Source organism: Vulpes vulpes, chromosome 7 (assembly GCF_048418805.1).
Source record: "Vulpes vulpes isolate BD-2025 chromosome 7, VulVul3, whole genome shotgun sequence".
NCBI lineage: Eukaryota > Metazoa > Chordata > Mammalia > Carnivora > Canidae > Vulpes > Vulpes vulpes.
The window spans coordinates 92,788,732-92,812,170 of record NC_132786.1 but is presented as its reverse complement, the minus strand read 5'-3'; the positions used below and the strand labels follow the sequence as shown (position 1 = coordinate 92,812,170).

The 23,439-nt window shown below is 36.9% G+C and overlaps 1 protein-coding gene across 1 annotated transcript in view; it reads right to left on the bottom strand.

Moving 5' to 3' along the window:
- Positions 1 to 11,688: 11,688 nt before the first annotated feature.
- Positions 11,689 to 23,439, bottom strand: part of LOC112923869 (methylmalonic aciduria and homocystinuria type D homolog, mitochondrial-like) — a 35,374-nt gene continuing 23,623 nt past the window's right edge. The window contains 1 exon segment of the mRNA XM_026003729.2: positions 11,689 to 12,816. Coding sequence (XP_025859514.1) covers positions 11,785 to 12,816 — 1,032 coding nt within the window. The 3' untranslated portion in view covers positions 11,689 to 11,784.

The window sequence follows — 23,439 nt, the reverse complement described above, 5'->3', positions numbered from 1 at the left end:
CAAAAAAACAGTGAGCTGGCAGAGTGTATTATGATGCCCATTTGGGACATACAGTAAGTGAAGATAACAGAGTGCCAGCTTGTTGAAACCAAGTCTCAGATTACTATCATTTAGACTTTAGCCTTTCAAAGAAATGTATTAACAACTTGTGATAGTCACAACATTGGCTTGGGCCCTCTTTAAGAAGAAAAGAAATAAGCAATCTTGACCTCCAGTAAACAGTAACTTCAAATTCACTTTATTCCTCTTTTATCAATATGCCCTTAACCCCCAGAAGTGAAGTATCAATAGCCACTAATGTCAAGAGTCCTAAGAACCTTGTTAAAACTTAAGTTATCCATTCTTTAATAAAGTGGTAATACTTCAATTTCATTTAGAAATAACAATTTTAAGTCAAAAGCAGTTAAACACCACAAAAAATAAAAATAGAATTCTTCAGTTCAAATTCCTAAGATTACAATTTGCATTAATCACTATGTTTATCAATTCTATCTTCTAACAGAAACTCAAATATTCAGTGTTGTAAAGTAATTCATAGGGTAATTGATGGATTAGTATGAAGTCACAATTATACTAATTTGATGATGCCAGTTACTTTGGTTTTCTCTTTGAGAAGGAGTGAAATTGAAATCTTTAGTCATATAAAGATTATTGGACAGTATTTTGTATGAAAATATTTACTCTTACATGTACCTTATTAGAATTGGTCACACAATACTGATAGTCTTTCCTTAGAAATTAAAGATTGGCACATCCCATCTTACCCAATGACACTCATTCTATTCCTTCTGTCCCCAATAAACTGTCATGTAGGAAACAATCATTACCAAATATAAAAAAGATATTAAAAATAGAATTCTTATACATTTTTTACATGAAGACCATACTGGGGGAAATATTCATTGAGTTGATGATGGAGATTGAATCCTAAAAGATGTGAGCCATATAATTAAGTGTCCTATCAAAAAGACTAGCAGCCAGCAATTTGCCACAGGATATTCACATTCAATTCAAAGACTAGAGTTAGTAAATCACTAAGCAGTATCATTTGGAAAATTTAAATTGTCCTATGGTTCAATTTAATGTACGAGGAAATAGCCCTGCATGACATTTCATTCCTGTAAACAATATCATTTAGAAATCCCTGTAATTTCCTTCACAAATTCTACAAATGGAACTACAGTCTGTTAAAAAGCCCCTTGAATAAACATGTAAAATTCTAGCTTTTGACAAATTATAGCATGTTTCTTCTTAGAGATCTATGTTGGGTTTCCTAATTTAATCATGATCAAAAGATTCCCGGTGAGTAAACTTATTTTTAAGAGTAAGATACTGTCCTGAAAGTAAATTAACTATTTCCTTTGTAATGCTCATTAATTATAGTTCATTGCCTATTCCTGTTTTCTTCAAACAGGGAAATGCAGTCCATCTGTGTTCACAGACAGCATAGAATTCTTTTCCACATTCCCAAAGACTTAACATACTGCGGTGAAAACAAAATACTATAGCAATTGAATTGAACAGAGGTTAAGTTGTGTTTTGAAAAAATACAACTATAAAAATACAACCTAAAAATATGGTTAGTAGTCCATATGACATCCCAGGAGGGGGTGGGAGGGAGCTGTGCATTTGTTCATGTAATATCACAAAAGTACCCCATTACCTATGAAAGTGAGACAATATCTGAGTTATCAGATGTCTAAAGAGACAATTCCTTTCCTTATGTGTGGATGGCACTGTGTTCCAAAGAACAGAGACTTTGCCAACTACATTCTTTTATTTATAATAAATGGCCTGCTTATTAGGCACTGCAAAGGAGCTCTAAGTTCCAAAGAAGTCAGGACTTGGTTCTCTTCATCTGAAACTTCTAGTCTAAATGTCTGTCTTGGAATTTTACTTTTATCTTAATAATTACTGCAGTAATGCACGATTGACAAATTCCTCAAGGTCAGTGAAATGAGCGTGGATTCTTGATTCCATTCATAAGAAAATTAAGTAGTTGCCTTGCTCCTGTAGGCAAGTAGATAGGTCATCCATGTTATTCAAGTTGAGAAAGCAAAAAGATATTATTCCAAAAGTCATTATCATCTAACATTCCAGATGGCATTCAGGCATCCCGTCACTTGCCTACTCTACCCAATGGGTAGTGGTTGCCCAGAGAACTGTGTTAAGACTTTGGGGCTGCATCTAAACTCAGCCTCAATGACTGCTCTAGATGCTTAGCAATTTTGTTCACTGAGGTGAGAAGCAACTGGGAAGGGGGGAGGTCAGGTCCATGAAAAGTCCATTTCAAATGATATTGATTGCTTGTATCAATTAAACTCACTGAAAAGCACAAAATCTTCATTTCCATATTTTATTCTGAGTTTTAGAAGTTGGTGCCACTAAAACAAGCACTTTTCCAGAAGTTTTCCACCTGCTATCCCTGAGATACAAGGATGGTTCAACATATGCAAATCAATAAATGTGACATATGGTATTAAGAATGATAAAAATCATGACTATCTCCATAAAGAAGAAAAAGCATTTGATTAAATATACAGTCTTTTTAATGGTTAAAATCCCCAATTCTATATTGGGTATACCAAGACTGCACTTAAGCATAATTAAGGCCATATATAACCAGCCCACAGGTAACTTTATATTCAAATCTAAAAATTCGGAACTTTTCCTTTAAGATCAGGGAAATGACAAGAGTGCCCACTCTTACTTTTTCAAAATAGTACTGGAAGTCCTAGATAGAGCAATTAGGTAAGACAAACAAAAGTCATACAATTTGAAAAAGAAAAACTGTCACTCTTTTCATATCATCATCTTATCACTATCATCATCTTACATATAGGAAATCCTTAGAACTCAACCAAAAATACTCTTGGAAGTAATAAATTCAGTAGAATTATGGGATATAAAATCCACATACAGATATCAGTTATTTTTCTACACACTAACAAAACATCTATAAAATAAATACAATGATCCTATTTGCAATAGCATCGAAAACATTAACGTATTTAGGAATAAATGTAACTAAGAAAGTATAAAATCTGTACAATAAAAACTATAAGACTATGATAGAAACTAAAGATACATAAATCCAAGGATAGCTTTTTTTATTATTATTATTTTTATTTATGATAGTCACACACAGAGAGAGAGAGAGGCAGAGACACAGGCAGAGGGAAAAGCAGGCTCCATGCACCGGGAGCCCGACGTGGGATTCGATCCCGGGTCTCCAGGATCACGCCCTGGGCCAAAGGCAGGCGCCAAACCACTGCGCCACCCAGGGATCCCCAAGGATAGCTTTTGATCATAGATAAGAATGAATATTCTTAAAATGTCAATATTATCCAAAACCATCCATAGAATAAATGCAATCCCTGGGACACCTGGGTAGCTCAGGGGTTGAGTATCTGCCTTCAGCTCAGGGTGTGATCCTGGAGTCCCGGGATTGAGTCCCACATCGGGCTCTCTGCATGGAGTCTTCTTCTCCCTCTGCCTGTCTCAGCTCTCTGTCTCTGTGTCTCTCATGAATAAATAAATAAAATCTTTAAAAACAATATTTTAAAAAAATAATAAATGTAATCTCTATTAGAACTCCAATGGCATTTTTCACCAAAATAGAATAATCCTAGAATATGTATGGAACCATAAAGGACTCTGAGCAGTCAAAGCTATTTTAAGAAAAATAAAGTCAGAGGCGCAGCACACTTCATTATTTCAAGCTATACTATGAAGTTATGGTAATCAAAACAATATGTTGGCATAAAATTAGACACATAAACGAATGGAAAAGAATTGAGAGCCCAGCAATAAACTCCCACATATATGGTCAACTCTGATTTGACCAAGTAAGGGAAAACCTTGGTTTTACCAGAACATTTCAGCTGACAGAAGTATGAACCATCAAGTGGTGGTGAAAAAGAAAATCCTAAATTAAAAAAAAAAAATTGTTAAAAAAACAATTTGCTTTTTCAATAGAAATAAAATTGATAAAAACTTGGGGAGCCAAGAATAGTCATTAGGAAAAATACCATCTCTTCAACAAATGGTGTTATGAAAACTGGATGACCACATGCAGAAAATTAAAACTGAACCCCTGTCTTACACCACTGACAAAAATAAACTTTAGGGATCCCTGGGTGGCACAGCGGTTTAGCGCCTGCCTTTGGCCCAGGGCGCGATCCTGGAGACCCGGGATCGAATCCCACGTCGGGCTCCCGGTGCATGGAGCCTGCTTCTCCCTCTGCCTATGTCTCTGCCTCTCTCTCTCTCTCTCTCTCTCTCTCTCTCTGTGACTATCATAAATAAATTATAAATAAATAAATAAACTTTAAGGGGATTAAAGACTTAAATCTAAGACCTGATACCCTAACATTCCTAGAAGAGAACAGAAAAAAAAAAAAAAAAAAACTCCTTGACATTGGAAGGGAGAATGATGTTTTTTTACTAGGACACCAAAAGCACAACAAAAGTTAAAATCAAGTAGGAAGACAAACTAAAAAGCTTCTGCACACCATGGAAGCCTACAAAATAAAGCAACCTTCCAAACAGTAGAAAATAGTTGCCATTTATGTATCTAATCTTGAAGTTAAACAAATCATGCAACTCATTAACAATGATAACAATCTGGAAGAAAAAAAAAACAGGCAGGAACCTGAATACACATTTTTCTAAAGAAGACACACTAATGTCCAACAGATATTTGGACAGATGCTCAATATCATTTGCCATCAGGGAAATCCAAATCCAAACACCACTGAGCTATCACCACACACCTGTTAGAAAAGCTGGTATCAAGAACATAAGAAATAATAAGTGCTAGTGAGAAATGTGGATTTAAGTGAACTCTCATACACTGATAATGGAAATGCAAACTGGTTCAGCCATTATGGAAAACAGTAGCGAGTTTCCTCAAAACTAAGAACAGAATTGCCATATGATCCAACAATCCCAATTCCAGATATATATCCAAAGGAAAGGAAATAATTTTCTTGAATAAATACATGCACTTCCATGTTTATGGCAGCATTTTTCAAAATACCCAAAATGTCAAAACACTTTAAATGTCCATTGATGAATGAATGAATAAAAAAGTTATTGCATATAGGTACAATGGAATATTATTCAGCCATGATAAAAAAGGAAATCCTGCCATTTCCAACAACATGGATGGACCTTGTGAACATGTCAAATGCTCTATGTAATCACTTATATATGAAATCTAAAAAGCCAAACTATAATCAATATTCTGTTGTCTGATTTACAAAGGGCTAGAGAGTGAGGAAACCATGGAGAGGTTGTATAAGAATACTAACCTGCACGGTGCCTGGGTGGCTAGGTCGGGTAAGCCTATGACTCTTCGTTTAGGCTCAGGTCATGATCTCAGAGTCATGAGATCAAGCCCCAGGTCAGGCTCTGTGCAGAGACTGCTTGGATTTTTCTCTCCCTCTCACTCTGCCTTTCCCACTCTCCTCTACCCAGTTCTCTAATAAATAAATGTGCCTTTAAAAAATAAATACCAACTTGCGGCCAGTGGATACCAAAGTTCTGGAGATCTGATGAACAGCGTAGTGATCATAGACAGCAAAAAATTATCAACTTCAAAATTGCTATCAGACTAGATCTTAATTATTCCCACTACAAAAAAAAAAAAGAAATGATAATTATGTGACATAATACAGGTGTTAGTGCTTTGTAATTATATTGTAATTTTAAAATGTTGTATATCCTAAGATCAACATGTTGTATTTCCTAAACTTATAAAAAATACCTGAAGTTTTTATCAATTTTATTTCTATTGAAAAAGCAAATTGTGATTTGGTAACAGTTACCTACCTGATTATCAGACATGAGTAGAAAGAAATGAACTGGCTCATAAATATCAAAGTTCCAAATCATATTGAAATTCTCTTCCATTCCCATTTTTTCATTGCTATAAATCTTAACCTTGGTCCAGCACACATCCTAGCATGATTTAAGATCCTAGCTCACAAAAAAAAAAAAAAAAAAAATCTTAGCTCACTCGTATTAATAACTACACTCCTGTCTTGAATTTCATGTTCGTGAATTTAATATTCCATTTGCCTTATAATAACTACATATGGGTAAACATGTAATGCCAAAGCACCTCATATTAAAGAACATCTTTTATTTAGTAACATTTGTCTCATATAAAACTGCAATCCTAAAAAGTGGCTAAGCCATTTTTTTTTCTAATGATTCTCCTTCATGCTATTTATTTCTTGGCAGATTTGTCATCTGAATTAATGCTCCTGAAGTTAAGGTCAGGACTAATTTTCTCTTCAAAGGATGTAGATGCTGTCCTTTATTTTACTCTGTAAGAAGAACTTAATGCCAGTATCAGTAACACCTCATCACCCTTTAGGAGATGTCAGGATGGAACTCGGGGAGGGGGGGGCCGTGGGAAGGCTATTTTTAGCATATTTTTTAGAAGTTATATGCTAGGAGTACCGAGGTGGCTCAGTTGGTTGAACTTCCAACTCTTAATTTTGGCTTAGGTCATGATCTTAGGGGAGCTACTGGCTCTGTGCTCAATGGGGAGTCTGTTAGAGATTCTCTCTCTCCCTCTCCCCATACCCCTCTTAAAATCAGTTTAAAAAAGAAGTTTACATGCTAAATTTAAAACCAAAGGCTAAAAAAAAATAAAAATAAAAATAAATATATAAAAAACAAATAAATCCTAAGCCAGAGACACTATTTCATCAGGAAGAGAAATCAAGAAGCAGTCTTTGGTCAGTAGTCCTCACTGCACAGAACGTCCTCCTTCCAGATCCCCTTTCCTCTTTCCTTCAACTATTTGCTTATTATTCCTAAGTTTTGCTTATGCCTTCTACTTGGTTCCCTATTGGTACTTCAAAGAGCAGAACTGGCTATTTTGTGACAACTTCCCAATAATGGAGTTATCCTATTTAGAATTTCTAGCTTGACTCTAATTCATCACTTGTGTCTATGAATCAGCAGTGAACGCCTGCAATGAGGGGGCTTTTCGTTCTTTTTGAGAGTACAGTGTGATTTCTAGGGTCCTAAAAATATCTCAGGATTCAAAAGAATCCAAAATTGCCCCACCTCACCTGCTGAGCAGTCATACTATCCCTTAAAGGTAGCAGGTTACATTTCTCACTTTACATCTTTGTGGGGAAAAAAGAGGTAGAAGAAGACCTGTGATGCGAGCCAGGAAGGGGACCTACGGTCCACAGAGCATGGAGAGGAAGCAGTTGTTCTGCTCTACAACTTGCGTGTTTACAGAGAGATGATGGAAAATAGAATGTCAGCAATGGTATTGTAAGAGACTGAAGTACATGCCCTAAATTCCAGGTGGTTGTGGTAGTGAAGGCTCCAGGTGGGATCTGAGGAGCAGGTAAGAGCAGCAGCAAACTGCAACATAGGCTGCCTCTAGAGGAGGTTTAAAAACAAGAACATTCCCATTCTAGAAGTCTGCCAGATGAAGGGAACTATGAAAAGATTGCACATACTTTCTGCATAAGGAATACCATTGAAGAGATGCTCAGACATGAATTTTATAATATTCTCTTCACAGCCTTTCCTTTAACACAGTTTAATTAAGAACTCCTTACTACATGGAAACTTCCATTCACCGTGGGAAATTTAACTGCCAGCGTCACAAAGAATCTTAATTCACCCTCTGATAAGTTTGCCTCAGAGCCTAATTTTAAATCACAGCCATCAGCCACTTTCATGTGCCAAAGATATAAAACCATAGATTTATAGTAAAAACTACATTTGACTATAGTATGAGTGGTTTTAGAAATGGCTTTATTTTTTTGTTTTTTTTTTGTATTTTTGTACATTTTTTATTGGAGTTCAATTTGCCAACATATAGCATATCACCCAGTGCTCATCCTGTCAAGTGCCCCCCTCAGTGCCTGTCACACAGTCACCCCAACCCCCTGCCCACCTCCCTTTCCACTACCCCTTGTTCATTTCCCAGAGTTAGGAGTCTCTCATGTTCTGTCTCCCTCTCTGATTTTTCCCACTCATTTTCTTTCCTTTCCCCTTTATACCCTTTCACTATTTTTCATATTCCCCAAATGAATGAGACCATGTTTATCCTTCCCCGATTGACTTACTTCACTCAGCAAAAGACTCTCCAGTTCCACCGTTGAAGCAAATGGTGGGTATTTGTCATTTCTAATGGCTAATATTCCATTGTATACATAAACCACATCTTCTTTATCCATTCATCTTTCGATGGACACCGAGGCTCCTTCCACAGTTTGGCTATTGTGGACATTGCTGCTATAAACACTGGGGTGCAGGTGTTCTGCCATTTCACTGCATCTTATCTTTGGAGTAAATCCCCAGCAGTGCAATTGCTTGCTGGTGCTGGGCTGTAGGGCAGCTCTATTTGTAACTCTTTGAGGAACCTCCACACAGTTTTCCAGAGTGGCTGCACCAGTTCACATTCCCACCAACAGTGCAAGAGGGTTCCCCTTTCTCCGCATCCTCTCCAACATTTGTTGTTTCCTGCCTTGTTAATTTTCCCCATTCTCACTGGTGTGAGGTGGTATCTCATTGTGGTTTTGATTTGTATTTCCCTGATGGCAAATGATGTGGAGCATTTTCTCATGTGCTTGTTGGCCATGTGTAGGTCTTCATGGGTGAAATTTCTGTTCATATCTTTTAGCCATTTCATGACTGGGTTGTTTGTTTCTTGGGTGTTGAGTTTAATAAGTTCTTTATAGATCTTGAATACTAGCCCTTTATCTGATATGTCATTTGCAAATATCTTCTCCCATTCTGTAGGTTGTCTTTTAGTTTTGTTGACTGTTTCTTTTGCTGTGCAGAAGCTTTTTATCCTGATTAAGTCCCTATAGTTCATTTTTGCTTTTGTTTCCCTTGCCTTAATAGATGTATCTTGTAAGAAGTTGCTGTGGTCAAGTTCAAAAAGGGTGTTGCCTGTGTTCTCCTCTAGAATTTTGATGGATTCTTGTCTCACATTTATTTTTTTTTATTTTTTAAAGATTTTATTTATTTATTCATGAGAGATACAGAGAGAGAGGAGAGGCAGAGACATAGGCTGAGGGATAAGCAGGCTCCATGCAGGGAACCTTGATGTGGGACTCGATCTTGGGACTCCAGGATCACTCTCTGGGCTGAAGGCAGACGCTCTACCACTGAGCCACCCAAGCATCCCTTGTCTCACATTTAGATCTTTCATCCATTTTGAGTTTATCTTTGTGTCTGGTGTAAGAGAGTGGTCTAGTTTCATTCTTCTGCACGTGGCTGTCCAATTTTCCCAGCACCATTTATTGAAAAGACTGTCCTTTTTCCAATGGATAGTCTTCCCTGCTTTGTCGAATATTCGTTGACCATAGAGTTGAGGGCCCTTTCTGGGTTCTCTATTCTGTTGCATTGATCTATGTGTCTGTTTTTGTGCCAGTACCACACTGTCTTGATGATCACAGCTTTGTAGTACAACTTGAAATCTGGCATTTTGATGTCCCCAGCTCTGGTTTTCTTTTTCAATATTCCCCTGGCTATTCAGGGTCTTTTCTGATTCCACACAAATCTTAAGATGATTTGTTCCAACTTTCTGAAGAAAGTCATGGTATTTTGATAGGAATTGCATTGAACATGTAAATTGCCCTGGGTAGCATAGACATTTTCACAATATTAATTCTTCAAATCCATGAGCATGGAATATTTTTCCATCTCTTTGTGTCTTCCTCAATTCCTTTCAGAAGTGTTCTGTAGTTTTTAGGGTATAGATCCTTTACCTCTTTGGTTAGGTTTATTCCTAGGTATCTTATGCTTTTGAGTACAATCGTAAATGGAATTGACTGCTTAATTTCTCTTTCTTCAGTCTCATTGTTAGTGAGAATTCCCACTGATTTCTATGCACTGATTTTGCATACTGCCACATTGCTGATTTGCTGTATGAGTTCTAGCAATCTTAGGTGGAGTCTTTTGGGTTTTCTATGTACAGTATCATGTCATCTGCAAAGAGGGAGAGTTTGACTTCTTCTTTGTCAATTTGAATGTAGAAATGGCTTTTTTAAATATTAAATTTTGCCTTTGTTCTCTCCTTTAGAAAAGTTTTTTGTTGGCATGTGCACATAAGAGCAACATTTGCCCACTAAATAGAACAATTTAAGACTTATCAGAAATGGATTACAATTCATGTAGGCTATATAATTTATGGATCCGAACATAGGTCTACTGTTTCCTCAATGATCTTTAATTTTTACTATGAATTAAGTTTTAAACTGCTAATGACACACTAATGAGGATCAAATATTAAATAATGTTAAATGTCTCATTCTTGGGGACACATGGGTGTAGAAAAGATCTCAGATCCATTAAATTTGATTCATATTTTTGAAGTTTATTGATGCAGATTTTTCAATACTACTCTATGTCTGTATTTATACCTAAAAGAAAAATACTACATACAATTTTAAGCAAAACCCCTCCCCCTTTGCTCTTTCATAACAGAATTATGGAGTAAGGATTTAGAAAAGATAGCCCCATGTGAGGCTTAAGAAATTTCAATTTCTATCACTTAAAATTGTGTTCAAATTCCAAATGTTCTACAGGAGTGCTCAATGTTTCTTCTCAGAGTTTGATAGGAATTTTTCAAACTTTTTTTTTTTACTGTAAAATTCACTTACAGCAAACATATACAAAACAACAACACTAAACACATTAATGACTGCTGTTCACAAACTTGAGCTATCAGACTACTTGGTTGGGAGTACAACTAGTAACCATTTGCCATTTCTCTACATAGGTCTAAATTTTGTAAATACACCTTTTATCTCAAAGGTTGTCAAACTACAACAGATTTTTATATTCAAACCTGAGGTTGTATCCGGACATTAAAAAAAAACAAAAACAAAATCAAGCATGACAGAACTTTGACAGTGCTTTCATGCCAACCATGGCTCAGGGAGAACTGTTCTTATGTTCAACTCATTGAGCAGTAGCATAAAATGTAAGCTTAAGTTTTAGTTTTCAGAAATAAGGTATCAGTACTTACTGGTAAGTATTAGTACTCCTTTAAGTTACTTTTTAAATACTTTAGTTATAACTTAGTATTTTCCTCTGATATAAAACAATACATCTTGAAACTAATTACTGGTTCATTTATTTCTGTGGTCATAGGAATTATTACCTTTTTTTAAGATTTTATTTATTTATTTATTTTTTTTAAGATTTTATTTATTTATTCATGAGAGACACAGAGAGAGAAAGAGGCAGAGACACAGGCAGAGGGAGAAGCAGGCTCCCCACAAGGACCCTGATGTGGGACTCGATCCCGGGATCAGGATCTAAGCTGAAAGTAGACGCTCAACCACTGAGCCATCCAGGCGTCCCAGAAATTGTTACCTTCTTTAGAATTGGTGTATTTTTGCATAACATCTTTCAAACATGTTATTACTGCATTTTATTAAGGCTTAGTTTTTATTTTTTAATTTTTTTATAACCAAATGTGTGATTTATTTTTAGAGAAAAATAAAACTCAAGTTTTTCCAATAAAGGGGAGAAATAACAATATGAGATCATGTCCTGGTTACATGTTAATTACCACATTCTATACAATGTGGATGTGATCAACATGTATTTGATGATAGTATGAATAAACATTTGAGATTTAAAAATCACATACCATTTGCCAATGCTGTAAATTCATAAATGTTGAAATACCCAGAAATAAGTAAATTTTAAAAATTGAAGCTTTTGACAGTGTTTATAGATCAACCAATAATGGTACATATCAATAGTACAGCCAATAAATTGACATTACTGTTGGTTTCCACCTAATTTCTTCATAATATGACTGTCTGGTGTTGCATTAGTGAAGATACTTCCTACAACCACATGGGTACCCCAGAGCCTATGACGAACCACTTTACAGCAGCCAAGATGATCCACAGAGAATCCTAAATGTCGATAGCGTTCATCTGTTTCAAAGACAGTGTTGTTTGTATATGGTCCAAAAAATGCCAAACCAGATGATGGGTCAATAAAGTCAGCCCAATGGCCTTCAGCTCGAAGAGCTTAGCAAATTTCCTTAGCGCCATTAATGAACTTTTCTAAAAGCATTTCTCTTTCATTTTCTACCTCTTCACTCCAAACAGTCATATCATTCTTAGTTTTCTGTGTCATAGTGAGAATCATTAGTTTGTTGGTGGCTCCTTCTGGAAACAGGGACTCAAAATCTCTTCGCGGCAATTCTGGACACGTTTGGATCGCACACTCTACTTTGGCATTTTCAAAGTAAGTTTCTGCACTGCTGATTTCTTGTTCACCGGGTGCATTACTACCCTGAAATTCATTCACACACTGTGCCATCACAAACTCGTGTCTCTCCCTTGGTAAAGGTTCTGCTAGAACATCAGGTAAAGTTTTATGAAGCTGGCTTTTCTTTTGTGATGTAGTCCCATTGAGATGACAATCAAAACCTATGTTCCCAGGAAGCTGGCATCTCTGATCCTGAGGTCCAAACGGTCCCACAGTTTCATCAGGCCCTACTGTTCGAGAGCATATACCTGGAGGTGCAGTGGCCACATGAGACTCATCAGAACCTGAAGATCCTGCAGTTGAAAAGGCTTTGGGACTGACAACCCTTTTAACTAAAGAGCAAAATCCTGGGAGATAGGAAACCAGTCTGGCTCTATCACAGAGCACGGTGGCCCTTTCCAGCGGGGAGGGCGGACCCTTCCGTGAAGCTCTACCCCGAGCGCGGGGCCCCCAGACGGGCGCGTTCAGGGGGGCCCACACGGTGGAACCGTCCGTCCCGGCCCCGCGCTCCTCCGCCGTCGGGCTTAGTTTCTAAAACCTGGACTTTTCTGAAGTATTTATGAGCATGGAGTTTCAGAACTTACCTTAACAAGCCATAAGTCGGGCAGCCTGGGTGGCTCAGCGGTTTAGCGCCCCCTTCAGCCCAGGGCGTGACCCCGGGGTCCCGGGATCGAGTCCCGCATCGGGCTCCGTGCGTGGAGCCTGCTCCTCCCTCTGCCTGTGTCTCTGCCTCTCTCTCTCTCTGCCTCTCTCTGTCTCATGAATAAATAAATAAAATTAAAAAAAAAAAAACAAGCTATAAGTCATTGGTTATCTGCTAGTTCAAATGTATCACGTGAAAATAAGATATCACAGTTGTTTTCTGATAAAGAAGCACTTCGTACGTTAGCTAAATCTCTCTCACTACAATATAGTGATATTAGCCTCATTATCTTGCTAATAATTTTATCATGTGTAAGATTTTGTCTTATAAAATTTAATTCAATGTTACCATGACTTTGACTTTTAAAATATTTTTAATTTAAAAAAAAAAAAAAAAACCTTCCGAATTGAATATGCAAGACAATTTTCATTAAAGCATTTTGAACATCCAGGCACCTGGGTGGCTCAGTCGGTTAAGCATCTGCCTTTGGCTCAGGCCATGATGCCCAGTCCTAGGATCCAGCCCTGCATCAGGCTTCCTGCTCTTGGGGAGCCTGTTTCTCCCTCTTGCCTCTGTGCTCTCTCACTTCTCACTCTCAAGTAAATAAATAAAATCTTTAAATAAATAAACAAATAAATATATAAATTTTTAAGTAAAATAAAATCAAGAACAAATAAAACTCAGACTAGAAACAAAAAAAACTTTTTTTATTAAAAACCCTTTTGAATATCTATTAAATGTAGTTGTCATTCCAGATCTAATTTTCCCTCACTACTGAGACAAAGACAAGGCCTCTGTGTTCCTAATTAGGGTCTCCTTTATGTTGAGGCATTCCTTTCTTGCACGTGGGAACAGATATAATTTTTGTCTATATGAGCACCAGACACTGTTACCTATAGCTCTTTGGGGTGATCTTTATCACCCACTGGCATCCAGTAGTTTTCTTACATGTTTGCTGCTCACAGGTTCAGACCTTTTGTCAGACCTTTTGTCAGACTGTCATATATATATATATATATATATATATATATATATATATATATAATTTTGAAATACACAGATTCTAAAGATCATCCTTGAAGATTGTCATCCTTGTATTTTCCCTGTTTCTTACATACTCTTAACACTTGCCTTTAACTTACAAAGCACAGTTACTTTATTCTATGAGAGCAAGAAAAATTGTTTTATTTCAAATAATGTTATAGCAACTGATTCAGTAGGAGTGATACAAAATCTAATCATGCTTATAAATTTGAGCACATTATCTCTTTAAATTACATGTTAATTTAGTTTGTTTGACATTATAAAAATGATGAAAAGACTTAAACCTGGTATGAAAACAAAAGGTCACTTGATTCATTAGCTTGAAAACTAGTGTTAACAAGGACTTAGAGTTTAGATCATCTCTCACCCAGCCTTCCCAGTCTATGCAAAGATTTTTGTGAATTTTTAAGAGTCAAGATGACTCCTTTTCAAGTTTAATATTGGGTACCCGTGGCCCTAAGTTTATTATATTCTGGATTTCATACATTAATTAAATTGATTGTGACAGTAATGTTAGTTTATTCTCATCATGTCAGTTGAAATCTGGATGTACTGTCTTGGACAAAAAGATGTGATTTTGCAACAAATAGGTTTTCCCCCACTACTTTCTAAATCTGAGGATGGCACATGATCTTACACTTCCTTTATATCAAGGCCTTTTATAATAGACTCACAATAACATCCGTTGATGTTGATAAATGCACGAAAAGCTTTTTCTGCAAAGGAATTCACCATGTATGTTTACTGCAGAACTTAGTTCTGGAAGTGGGCAATCCACTTGTATGCCAAATGGACTTTAATTTGTTTTGTATGTTTAGCACTCAACAGCATTTTCACAGAAGGCAAGAAGTAACTTTTATTTTTTGGTCCTCACAAAAACCATCTAAGTTGCTGGTATTATTGTTACTTAGAGGAGAGAAAAGGGAGATGGGGGATTGCCTAAACCACAACATCAGATGCCAAGTGATGAGAAGAGGCTAGAACCCTGCCATTCTAATGTCATTACTACTGCAGCACATAGAGTTGCTACTCAAAAGTAACAAAGACTTCGCCCCAATTTCAAATATATTTTGTGGAAGCTTTTGGTCTCCCCTTAGATATGTGTGCTATTAATAACTGTAACAATACTGTGGCATTAAGGTCCAGAGTAGTCAACCTTAAAAGCATGGATACTGAAAAACAATTTAAGACCCATGGGATTTTCAGATCTAGCCCTATTCTTAAAACACACTTATTTCTATAATATCTATATATTGAGGCATTTCGAAAAACATTTTAATAGAAGCCTTCAAACTTGCAAAACATAACAAAGGCATTTTATGCTTAACTAGAATAAAATGACAACTTTTTTATACCACATTTGAAATGCAATCCATTCCAATTTTTTTTTCTCCTGAGGTTCACCCTGTATAGCTTTCTTAAAAATTTAAAATCTTCTTACCACTAATGCTTATGTACATGTATTCTTATGTAATAAATTCATTTTTTTCAGACTAGTCATTATGTAACTTGCAACAGCCTATTTTTTAAGTATTTTTGTCTCCAAGGTAATATTTACATAAAGAACATTATTTCCTGTATTCTACCCAACAATGAGTAAGAGTTCTTTAAAAATGATTTTTAAAAAAAAAGAGGGGGAGAAAAAAGGCTACTAAGGAGGCAATCGAAACTCAGATAGTTTGCTGTCTCACATTGCATCCGTTCTTCTCCTGCCACTGACGTTAACATAATCCGGGTTTACTAAATTGTACGCAGGCCAGTCTTCACATCTTCACTGCTTCCATATAGCTACATGGTACCGACTCCTTATGTGACTCAGGATTCCTTCTATCTTTTCACTATTACCTGATAATCATTATCTAAGTTAGCACTGCAAATCCAACATTATCTGGGCTTATGCTATCTTTTTTTTTTTTTTTTGAAGATTTTATTTATTTATTCATGACAGACACAGAGAGATAGAGGCAGAGACACAGGCAGAGGGAGAAGCAGGCTCCATGCAGGGAGCCGGACGTGGGACTAGATCCTGGGTCTCTAGGATCACACCCCGGGCTGAACGTGGCACTAAACCGCTGGGCCACAGAGGCTGCCCTTATGCTATCATTTTAACTTTACATCCTGATCCTTTACTTTTGGGTTCTTAGAAGTCTAGTCAAACTGCAACATGCTTCCCATCCCTATGCTTTAAATAGGACTTGTCAACCATCCAGGCTGTGCTTTCTCCAGGCTTGAATGTGGTAATCCTGTTCTTCCCAAAAGGGCTCTTCCCTAGGATGCCCTCCTATCCTGGCATCCCACAGATACACTAGCTGGAGTAAGGTGGGGGTGAAAAAGAACGAATGAAACTAGTATTTGTTGAGTAAGAAATATTGAAGGCATAATGCTAAACTCCAGGATTTCCATATATTAATTCAGATTAAAAAATTACCTTCTAGGTTTTTTAATTCTTTTTATTTTCATGTTTTCATCCTGTCTAATTTGTCTTTATGAGCAAAATTCCAGGTCTGACTTTCAAGAGTGAATTGAGTTCATGCTGCTCTTTACAACCTTGGCCAAATTTCCAGGCAGTCCATCATTTCCACATTTGAACTCTATACCTTTACCTGCCTCTACTAGAGTTTTTAATCATAGTGTAGCATAATTCTACTTCCTGAATGCTTCAAGGAAGAGCTATAAATACTATAAATGCTCAACTGGCATTAACCTGACCAAGACTGTAAAATGTAAATATTTCCATTACTCTCCTTCTAGATCTGAAATAACTTCAAACCAGATAAGTAATCTTAAACAAGTTGTTAACCTAGCTTGCTAGCCCAGTTTGTTCATCTCTGAATTCTGTGCCCTTTTAACATATTGGTAAATAGAGCCCTAGATTTGCAAGAGTTGATAGAATCACTGTGGTTGGGCTCAGGTGCCCACCAGTGACCATACAGGATTTTTTTTTTTTTTTAGATTTTATTTATTCATCCACGAGAGAGGCAGAGACATAGGCAGAGGGAGAAGCAGGCTCCCTGCAGGGAGCCTGATATGAGACTTGATCCCAGGATGCAGCAATAATGACCTGAGCCAAAGGCTCAACCAGTGAACCACCCAGGTGCCCACCATATAGGATTTTTACTAACCTCTGCAATACATGATGAGCCTGGCAGACACTGCCCAGCTGATGCTCATGCTGGATCTGAATGAGCCAACCCTTCCTCCTGTATCACACCTTTCACTTTGTCGAAAGGGATTGAATTGTTAACCAGTATACTTTTCTTCATCTTTTATTATATTGGCTTAATCTAAGAAGAGTATAGAAAAAAACTGAAAAGGAATAAAAGTTGTCCTATTTCTCTCTTTTTAAAAGGTTATTAAGTGGGCAGCCCAGGTGGCTCAGCAGCTCAGCACTGCCTTCAGCCCAGGGCCTGATCCTGGAGATCCGCATTGAGTCCCGCATTGGGCTCCCTGCATGGAGCCTGCTTCACCCTCTGCCTGTCTCTGCGCCTCTCTCTCTCCCTCTCTGTGTCTCTTATAATAAATATTTTTTAAAAATAAATAAAAATAAAAGGTTATTAAGTCTATAAAGATTAATAAATTCTTTTATAAAGAACTTAAATACACTGCATAAAAGCTCCAACTACAAGTTTTCTTAATATCAGAGTAATATTGTCCTAATCTTCTAATATTTACAGAAAACCTACTGGGTGAAACAGGAAGTCATGGGAGCAGTGGATTACATATTTCAAAGCCATTTAAAAAATACAGCTAAGCTGGGAAATAGTCTTAGGGACAGTCTCCAAAAAGGGAATCCATTTAGTCCCAGGAGAGAAGACGTAGAAGAGTGAGTCACAAAAGTGGAGTGCCTTGTATAAGAAGTACTAAATCCACTGAGTGTGGCTGCAAACTAACCCTCTCTATCTGACCATAAGAATATGCATGTTTATTGCTTTGTTCGTTCATAAGTGTATCTTAGTGATTTTCTATCATTTACTTTAGTAAATCCATCCCATGAATAATCTGTTGCAGCCCAGAAGGAAAGGAATAATTTTTGCTCCCTGAGTGCAGTGGGGCTCAGGTTAGCCATTCAAGACATACGAGGGGCTGCAGATGTGAAAGCCTCACACCTCAATCTGCCACAGCATTTTATGGGGAGCTAAGCAGCAGGAACACGAGAGCATGTGTTTCATTATAGGGTAAAAGAGCATCACTGGAATTTGTTAGTATATTAAGTTTTTATTACTGTAAATATTTGCCCTTATGCATCTCATTGATTTCAATTCTTCAAAACCCAGAGAAACTTAAGTGGATATTTTAGGAGTAAATATATGCTTCAAGATTGTAGTATTCATTTCAAAAGTGACTATACAGGCATATAACTGTCGTGAATTTACATAGAGGCTCCCCAAGTAGAGGGCATGAGTTCAAAGTTAAAACAGAGGACTTTTCCTGTAAAAAAAACTTGTTTTAAAAGAGCAAAATTTTTAGGAAGATGAATGATAGTCCCAGTGAGTGTTGTTTAGTAGAATACTTATATTTCCAACGTATCTATCATAACTGGCTTCATTTTCCATGTTATTTTGACTAATAAGCTACTAATAAAAATATTAAAAATTTATGACTAAAATAGAATTTAGTGTGCTTCCTGAATTAATCAGAACAAAACCCCATTGGACATTAAGTATTTTACGGGCAAAAACTACATTATATATTTTTATTTCTCCTTCATTTATCATAGCTCCTAACACGTAAGAGCACTTAAATGTTTGCTGGGGAAAAAAAGTCATAGAAATAAAAGAGAAACAGATTGTAATTTGATTTGATCTGTGTCTCAAAAAGTGTTCTACATGAAGGAGAATGGTTGATGGAGCAAGAAGCAGAATTGTTGGAAAGGGACCTGGGAGCCCAGTCTGAGTAGCCTGTATAAAAATCCTTTTTTGGATGCTGAAAAAGAAAAAGGTGCTTCTCTCCATATTTCAGGTGAAAGGCTGCACCTGAACTCAATTTCTCAAGGGATCAAAGTCTCCCTCCTGCCAGGGTAAGGAGCCATAACATCCTACTGATCTAAAAACCTCTGGTTCTGGGCAGCTGCCATTTCTGGAAGACTTACTAAGCAGCTGCGAACCCAAATCTAGAAAGCCTTATGCCTTATCTCTTGGACAGGTTAGTTCTGGGACCCTCAAAAGGGACAAAAGCTACAGTGGGGCATGTCTGTTCACCAGAATACATACCCATGCAACTGCACCCCATCTTCTGCATGGCTCTCAACAGCACAATGGGAAGATCAGGGAAACATATGCCTTGCCTTCTCTCTATGACAGCCGATGTGGGACTTGATCCCAGGATGCAGAAATAATTACCTGAGCCAGAGGCTCAACCACTGAGCTCAACCCTTCCCCAGTAAAGCTTACATCTTGGCCTATACCATATTATAATGTGCAATTATTTTCCAAGTCCTGAGGCATAACTGACATATACCTAAAGAGACAGAATCATAGGTCATTTCAGTGCAATTCAAAGTTTATTGAACATTCGCTACATGCAGAGCTCTGGCTAGACAATATTGTTAATATCACCATTAGGACTTCGTAAATTATAATCTAGTAGTGGAAAACTTTGAAAATCAAATAATTAAGTCAAATAAAGTTCATTTCAGAAGTAAAATGGGGCAAAGAGTAGCTGATTCTAAATAATTGAAGTAAGATCTTTTCAAAGGCTTTGCTAAAATATGATTTTGAATTAAGCACTGAATAATCAAGAGGGACTTCAATTAGGTAAAAGTATTCCAGGAGTTATGAACAACCTGAGCAGAAGCACAGAAAAAAAAAAAAAAGTTCCCAGAATAGTCAGATATTCTATGTGACTATAAATGAAAGTTTCTGGAATGTCAAGAGGCTAAAAGTACAGATTAGGATTATATATGCTTATGTATAAGATAATTAGGTTTCATTTAAATAGTGCTTTTGCATTTTCTAAGGAAACACAGAGAAAGATTAATCTTTTTCTCCTTGCATGATACATAGGTCCTTCCTAAAATATTCCAGGTTTAGGTTAATGGAACAGTAATCATCAGTACCATATGACTCATTACAAATTATTCCACCAAATCCTAATAAAACCATCTCTTTGGAGGCAAGATGCCAGTATATAGGGTCACTGAACTTCAACTCTTAAATAACCATAGCCCATGGAAGTTTAAATCTGTATAAAGTTTCTTGAAAGCAATCTAACATGTATAAAAATGAATTAAAATGCTCACAGCTCTGACCTCCTAGTTCCAAATCCAGAAATTTATCCTAAACTATGTAAGGGTAATTTTACAGAGCTATTTATTATAAGAATAGAAACAATCAAAATCACACATTAGAAAGTGGTTTTAAAATTGCATGATAGGGATCCCTGGGTGGCGCAGCGGTTTGGCGCCTGCCTTTGGCCCAGGGCGCGATCCTGGACGACCCGGGATCGAATCCCACGTCAGGCTCCCGGTGCATGGAGCCTGCTTCTCCCTCTGCCTGTGTCTCTGCCTCTCTCTCTCTGACTATCATGAATAAATAAATAAAATCTTTAAAAAAAAAAAAATTGCATGATATATCCATACCACTATCATACATCCATATAAAAATTACTTTTGAATAATACTTAATGACCTAAGTGTTCATAACACAGAAGGATAAAAATCTGAGTTTTTAAGTCTACTTATTAAATAGAAGGAGAAAAGGAAATAAGGACAAGAAGTGAGGACCAGACACATGTCAATAAAAGGACGACTATAATACTCAAAGTTTAAAATTATCTCTGGACTATTTGATCACATAACGATTTCTATTTTTTGCCTATGAGGTATGAAGAACTGCCGCTTACATTTCTTCTTATAGAAGTAGTATGGTTCTATCAAGGGCAATAATGTTGGAAATTTAGGATATTAATGAGCTTTAGCTAAGGAAGATAAACCCTTCAAGATGTGTTCCAAATAGAAGTTGTGACCCTGTTTTTAAAGTAGTTATGAGACCATGTAAAGAATGTTGACATCCCCAGGCATCTTCATTGTCTCCCTTTTCTGATAAAAGAGGACTATATAACATAAAAAATTATTTTAATTTCAGGGAAAAATATTAATTATCCATTCTAACCTAGCTGCTTCTTGCTCTGGACAGTAATCATGGTGGAAAACTAAAAATCTTAAAAAAATTGAATGGTGAGCAGACCTATGAAAGATAGGAGGAAAAATGTCCTTTCTCAAAGAATATAAAAATTAGTGAAAGGGAATAAAGGAAAAGGAGAGAAAAATGAGTGAAAATATCAGTGAGGGTGACAAAACATGAGAGACACCTAACTCTGGGAAATGAACAAGGGGTAGTGGAAGGGGAAGTGGGCGGGGGATTGGGGTGACTGGGTGATGGGCACTGAGGGGGGCACTTGGCGGGATGAGCACAGGGTGTTATGCTATATGTTGGCAAATTGAACTCCAATTTAAAAAAAAAGAAAATGAAAACAAAGATTGATTTTTCTTCTCCACTGGCTTGGTCAAAGAGCTTACCAGTTAGCCTCAAATAATGTACTTTATTCCTTTATGTAACAAATGCCACTTCACACAAGAACACCAACTTTGCCCTTTTTTATCTCTTGATGAAATTTGATCTTTGGAGATTTGCCAGCAAACTGTATAGTTCTGGGATTTTGACTTTTTAATTAGATATACAACATTGAGAATGGATTGTAAATCACACCAAAATCACTTTCCTTTTAGGGACTTCTGTTTTCCTGTCACTCACGTTTGAGTGGATCAAAGCAAAATCTGTCACACATAGGACCATTTTGCCTGAGCCCTTATATTTAGGAAAGGGTTTAAATATTAATTTTGGGATTATTTCCAAATTAATTTATAACTAATTGTGTTTATATAAGCATTACAAATGTTGCTCTTATTAAAAACATTTGATTAGGGCAGCCCGGGTGGTTCAGCGGTTTGGCGCTGCCTTCAGCCCAGGGCCTGATCCTGGGGACCCAGGATCGAGTCCCACATCAGGCTCCCTGCATGGAGCCTGCTTCTCCCTCTGCCTATGTTTCTGCCTCTCTTTCTCTCTGTGTCTCTCAAGAATAAATAAATAAATAAAATCTTTTAAAAATTTTTGGTTATCAATGTATATGGTGTGGGAATATTATTTTCACATTACTCATTATATGTATTATACCTCAGTAATTCTTTTTGGAGTATGATTGTACCCCCATTTTAGGCAACAGCTAGGGTAGCATTGGTTTCTCACAAAAGTAAGGTCATAGCTTCTCCAGCCAGGGTGCAGAATCATCAATCCATGACCTTTCTACTTCAATATAGTATTTTTCAAAGTCCTAAAGGAGACAATGAGATGAAAGGAAGCAACATCTGCCTAAGTTATGTATTTGAGAAAAATGAATGGTGATGTTAAGAGCTAGCTTTCCTACCCTTAACTGAAGAATCCAAAAGTTGAGAAGAAGTAAGGAAGAAGCCAGAGAATAAGAGCTTATGTGTACATGCCTCTCTAAAGTAGGCCTGAGCACTTCTCTACTCTCCAGGATTATGCCCAGAAGGAAAGGAAATGGACAATAAAACATGGACAGTTTCATATCATATTCCTTAAAAATTTGGATACTCCAATCAGTGCCTGATACCTTTTTTGGAAACCTGGAAGGTGACACCATGGGAAATGTTCCCTGTGTCATATTGGAATAACAGCAATAGAGCAAAAAAATGGCTCAAAAGGTCATCCAAGCTAATGGATGGCCCAGGGAAACCCAAAATCTTCTGTACCTTTTGGGGGAGGAGGGGAATCAGTTAAACCTTCCATGTGTTTCTTGAAAGGGCAAGATCAGTAGATTCCAAGTTATTTCAAGGTCACAACTCGGAAAAGAAGTCTGAGGAAATAAGCATGGACTATAGTCAGAAGCTCAGGTGAAATGACGTCCATCTCTATATATGCCAGCTTGAAGGAGGCTGACACCAGAGAACAAGATGAACACCAAACACTTCATTACACCAATTGGACAGAAGATGAAAACTAAGGAACTTTCCCCAAAACAAAGACTAAGATGCAATCAAAACATAGGAGAATTGGCTACATTTTCTGCCTAAATGTATAAAAGAAACTTGAAATGGGAATTAAAGGAAGCTATAGAAAAATAGAAGTTGCTTTTTGTACATCCACGTTTGTAGAATGACTAAGACAAGAAATTGACCAAGACCATGTTTTGTCATCAAATATAAACTAGGCCTCACATAGAGACAGAGTTAAAGAATGAGCTTTTTTCTATACACAAGCTTATAGTTTGACAAATTTATACCATTATATTTTAAGTTATCCACAATTTTTATGACCCTGTTTTGCCATTGCTGATGGTCCTAGACTGTAAAAGGGACCATGATATCAAGGTAGCATGGCCCCATTCTATATCTGTATTGAAAATTTCTTGCTCAGAGTTTAACTGCTAGTATCTCATAGAATCTGTTGTTA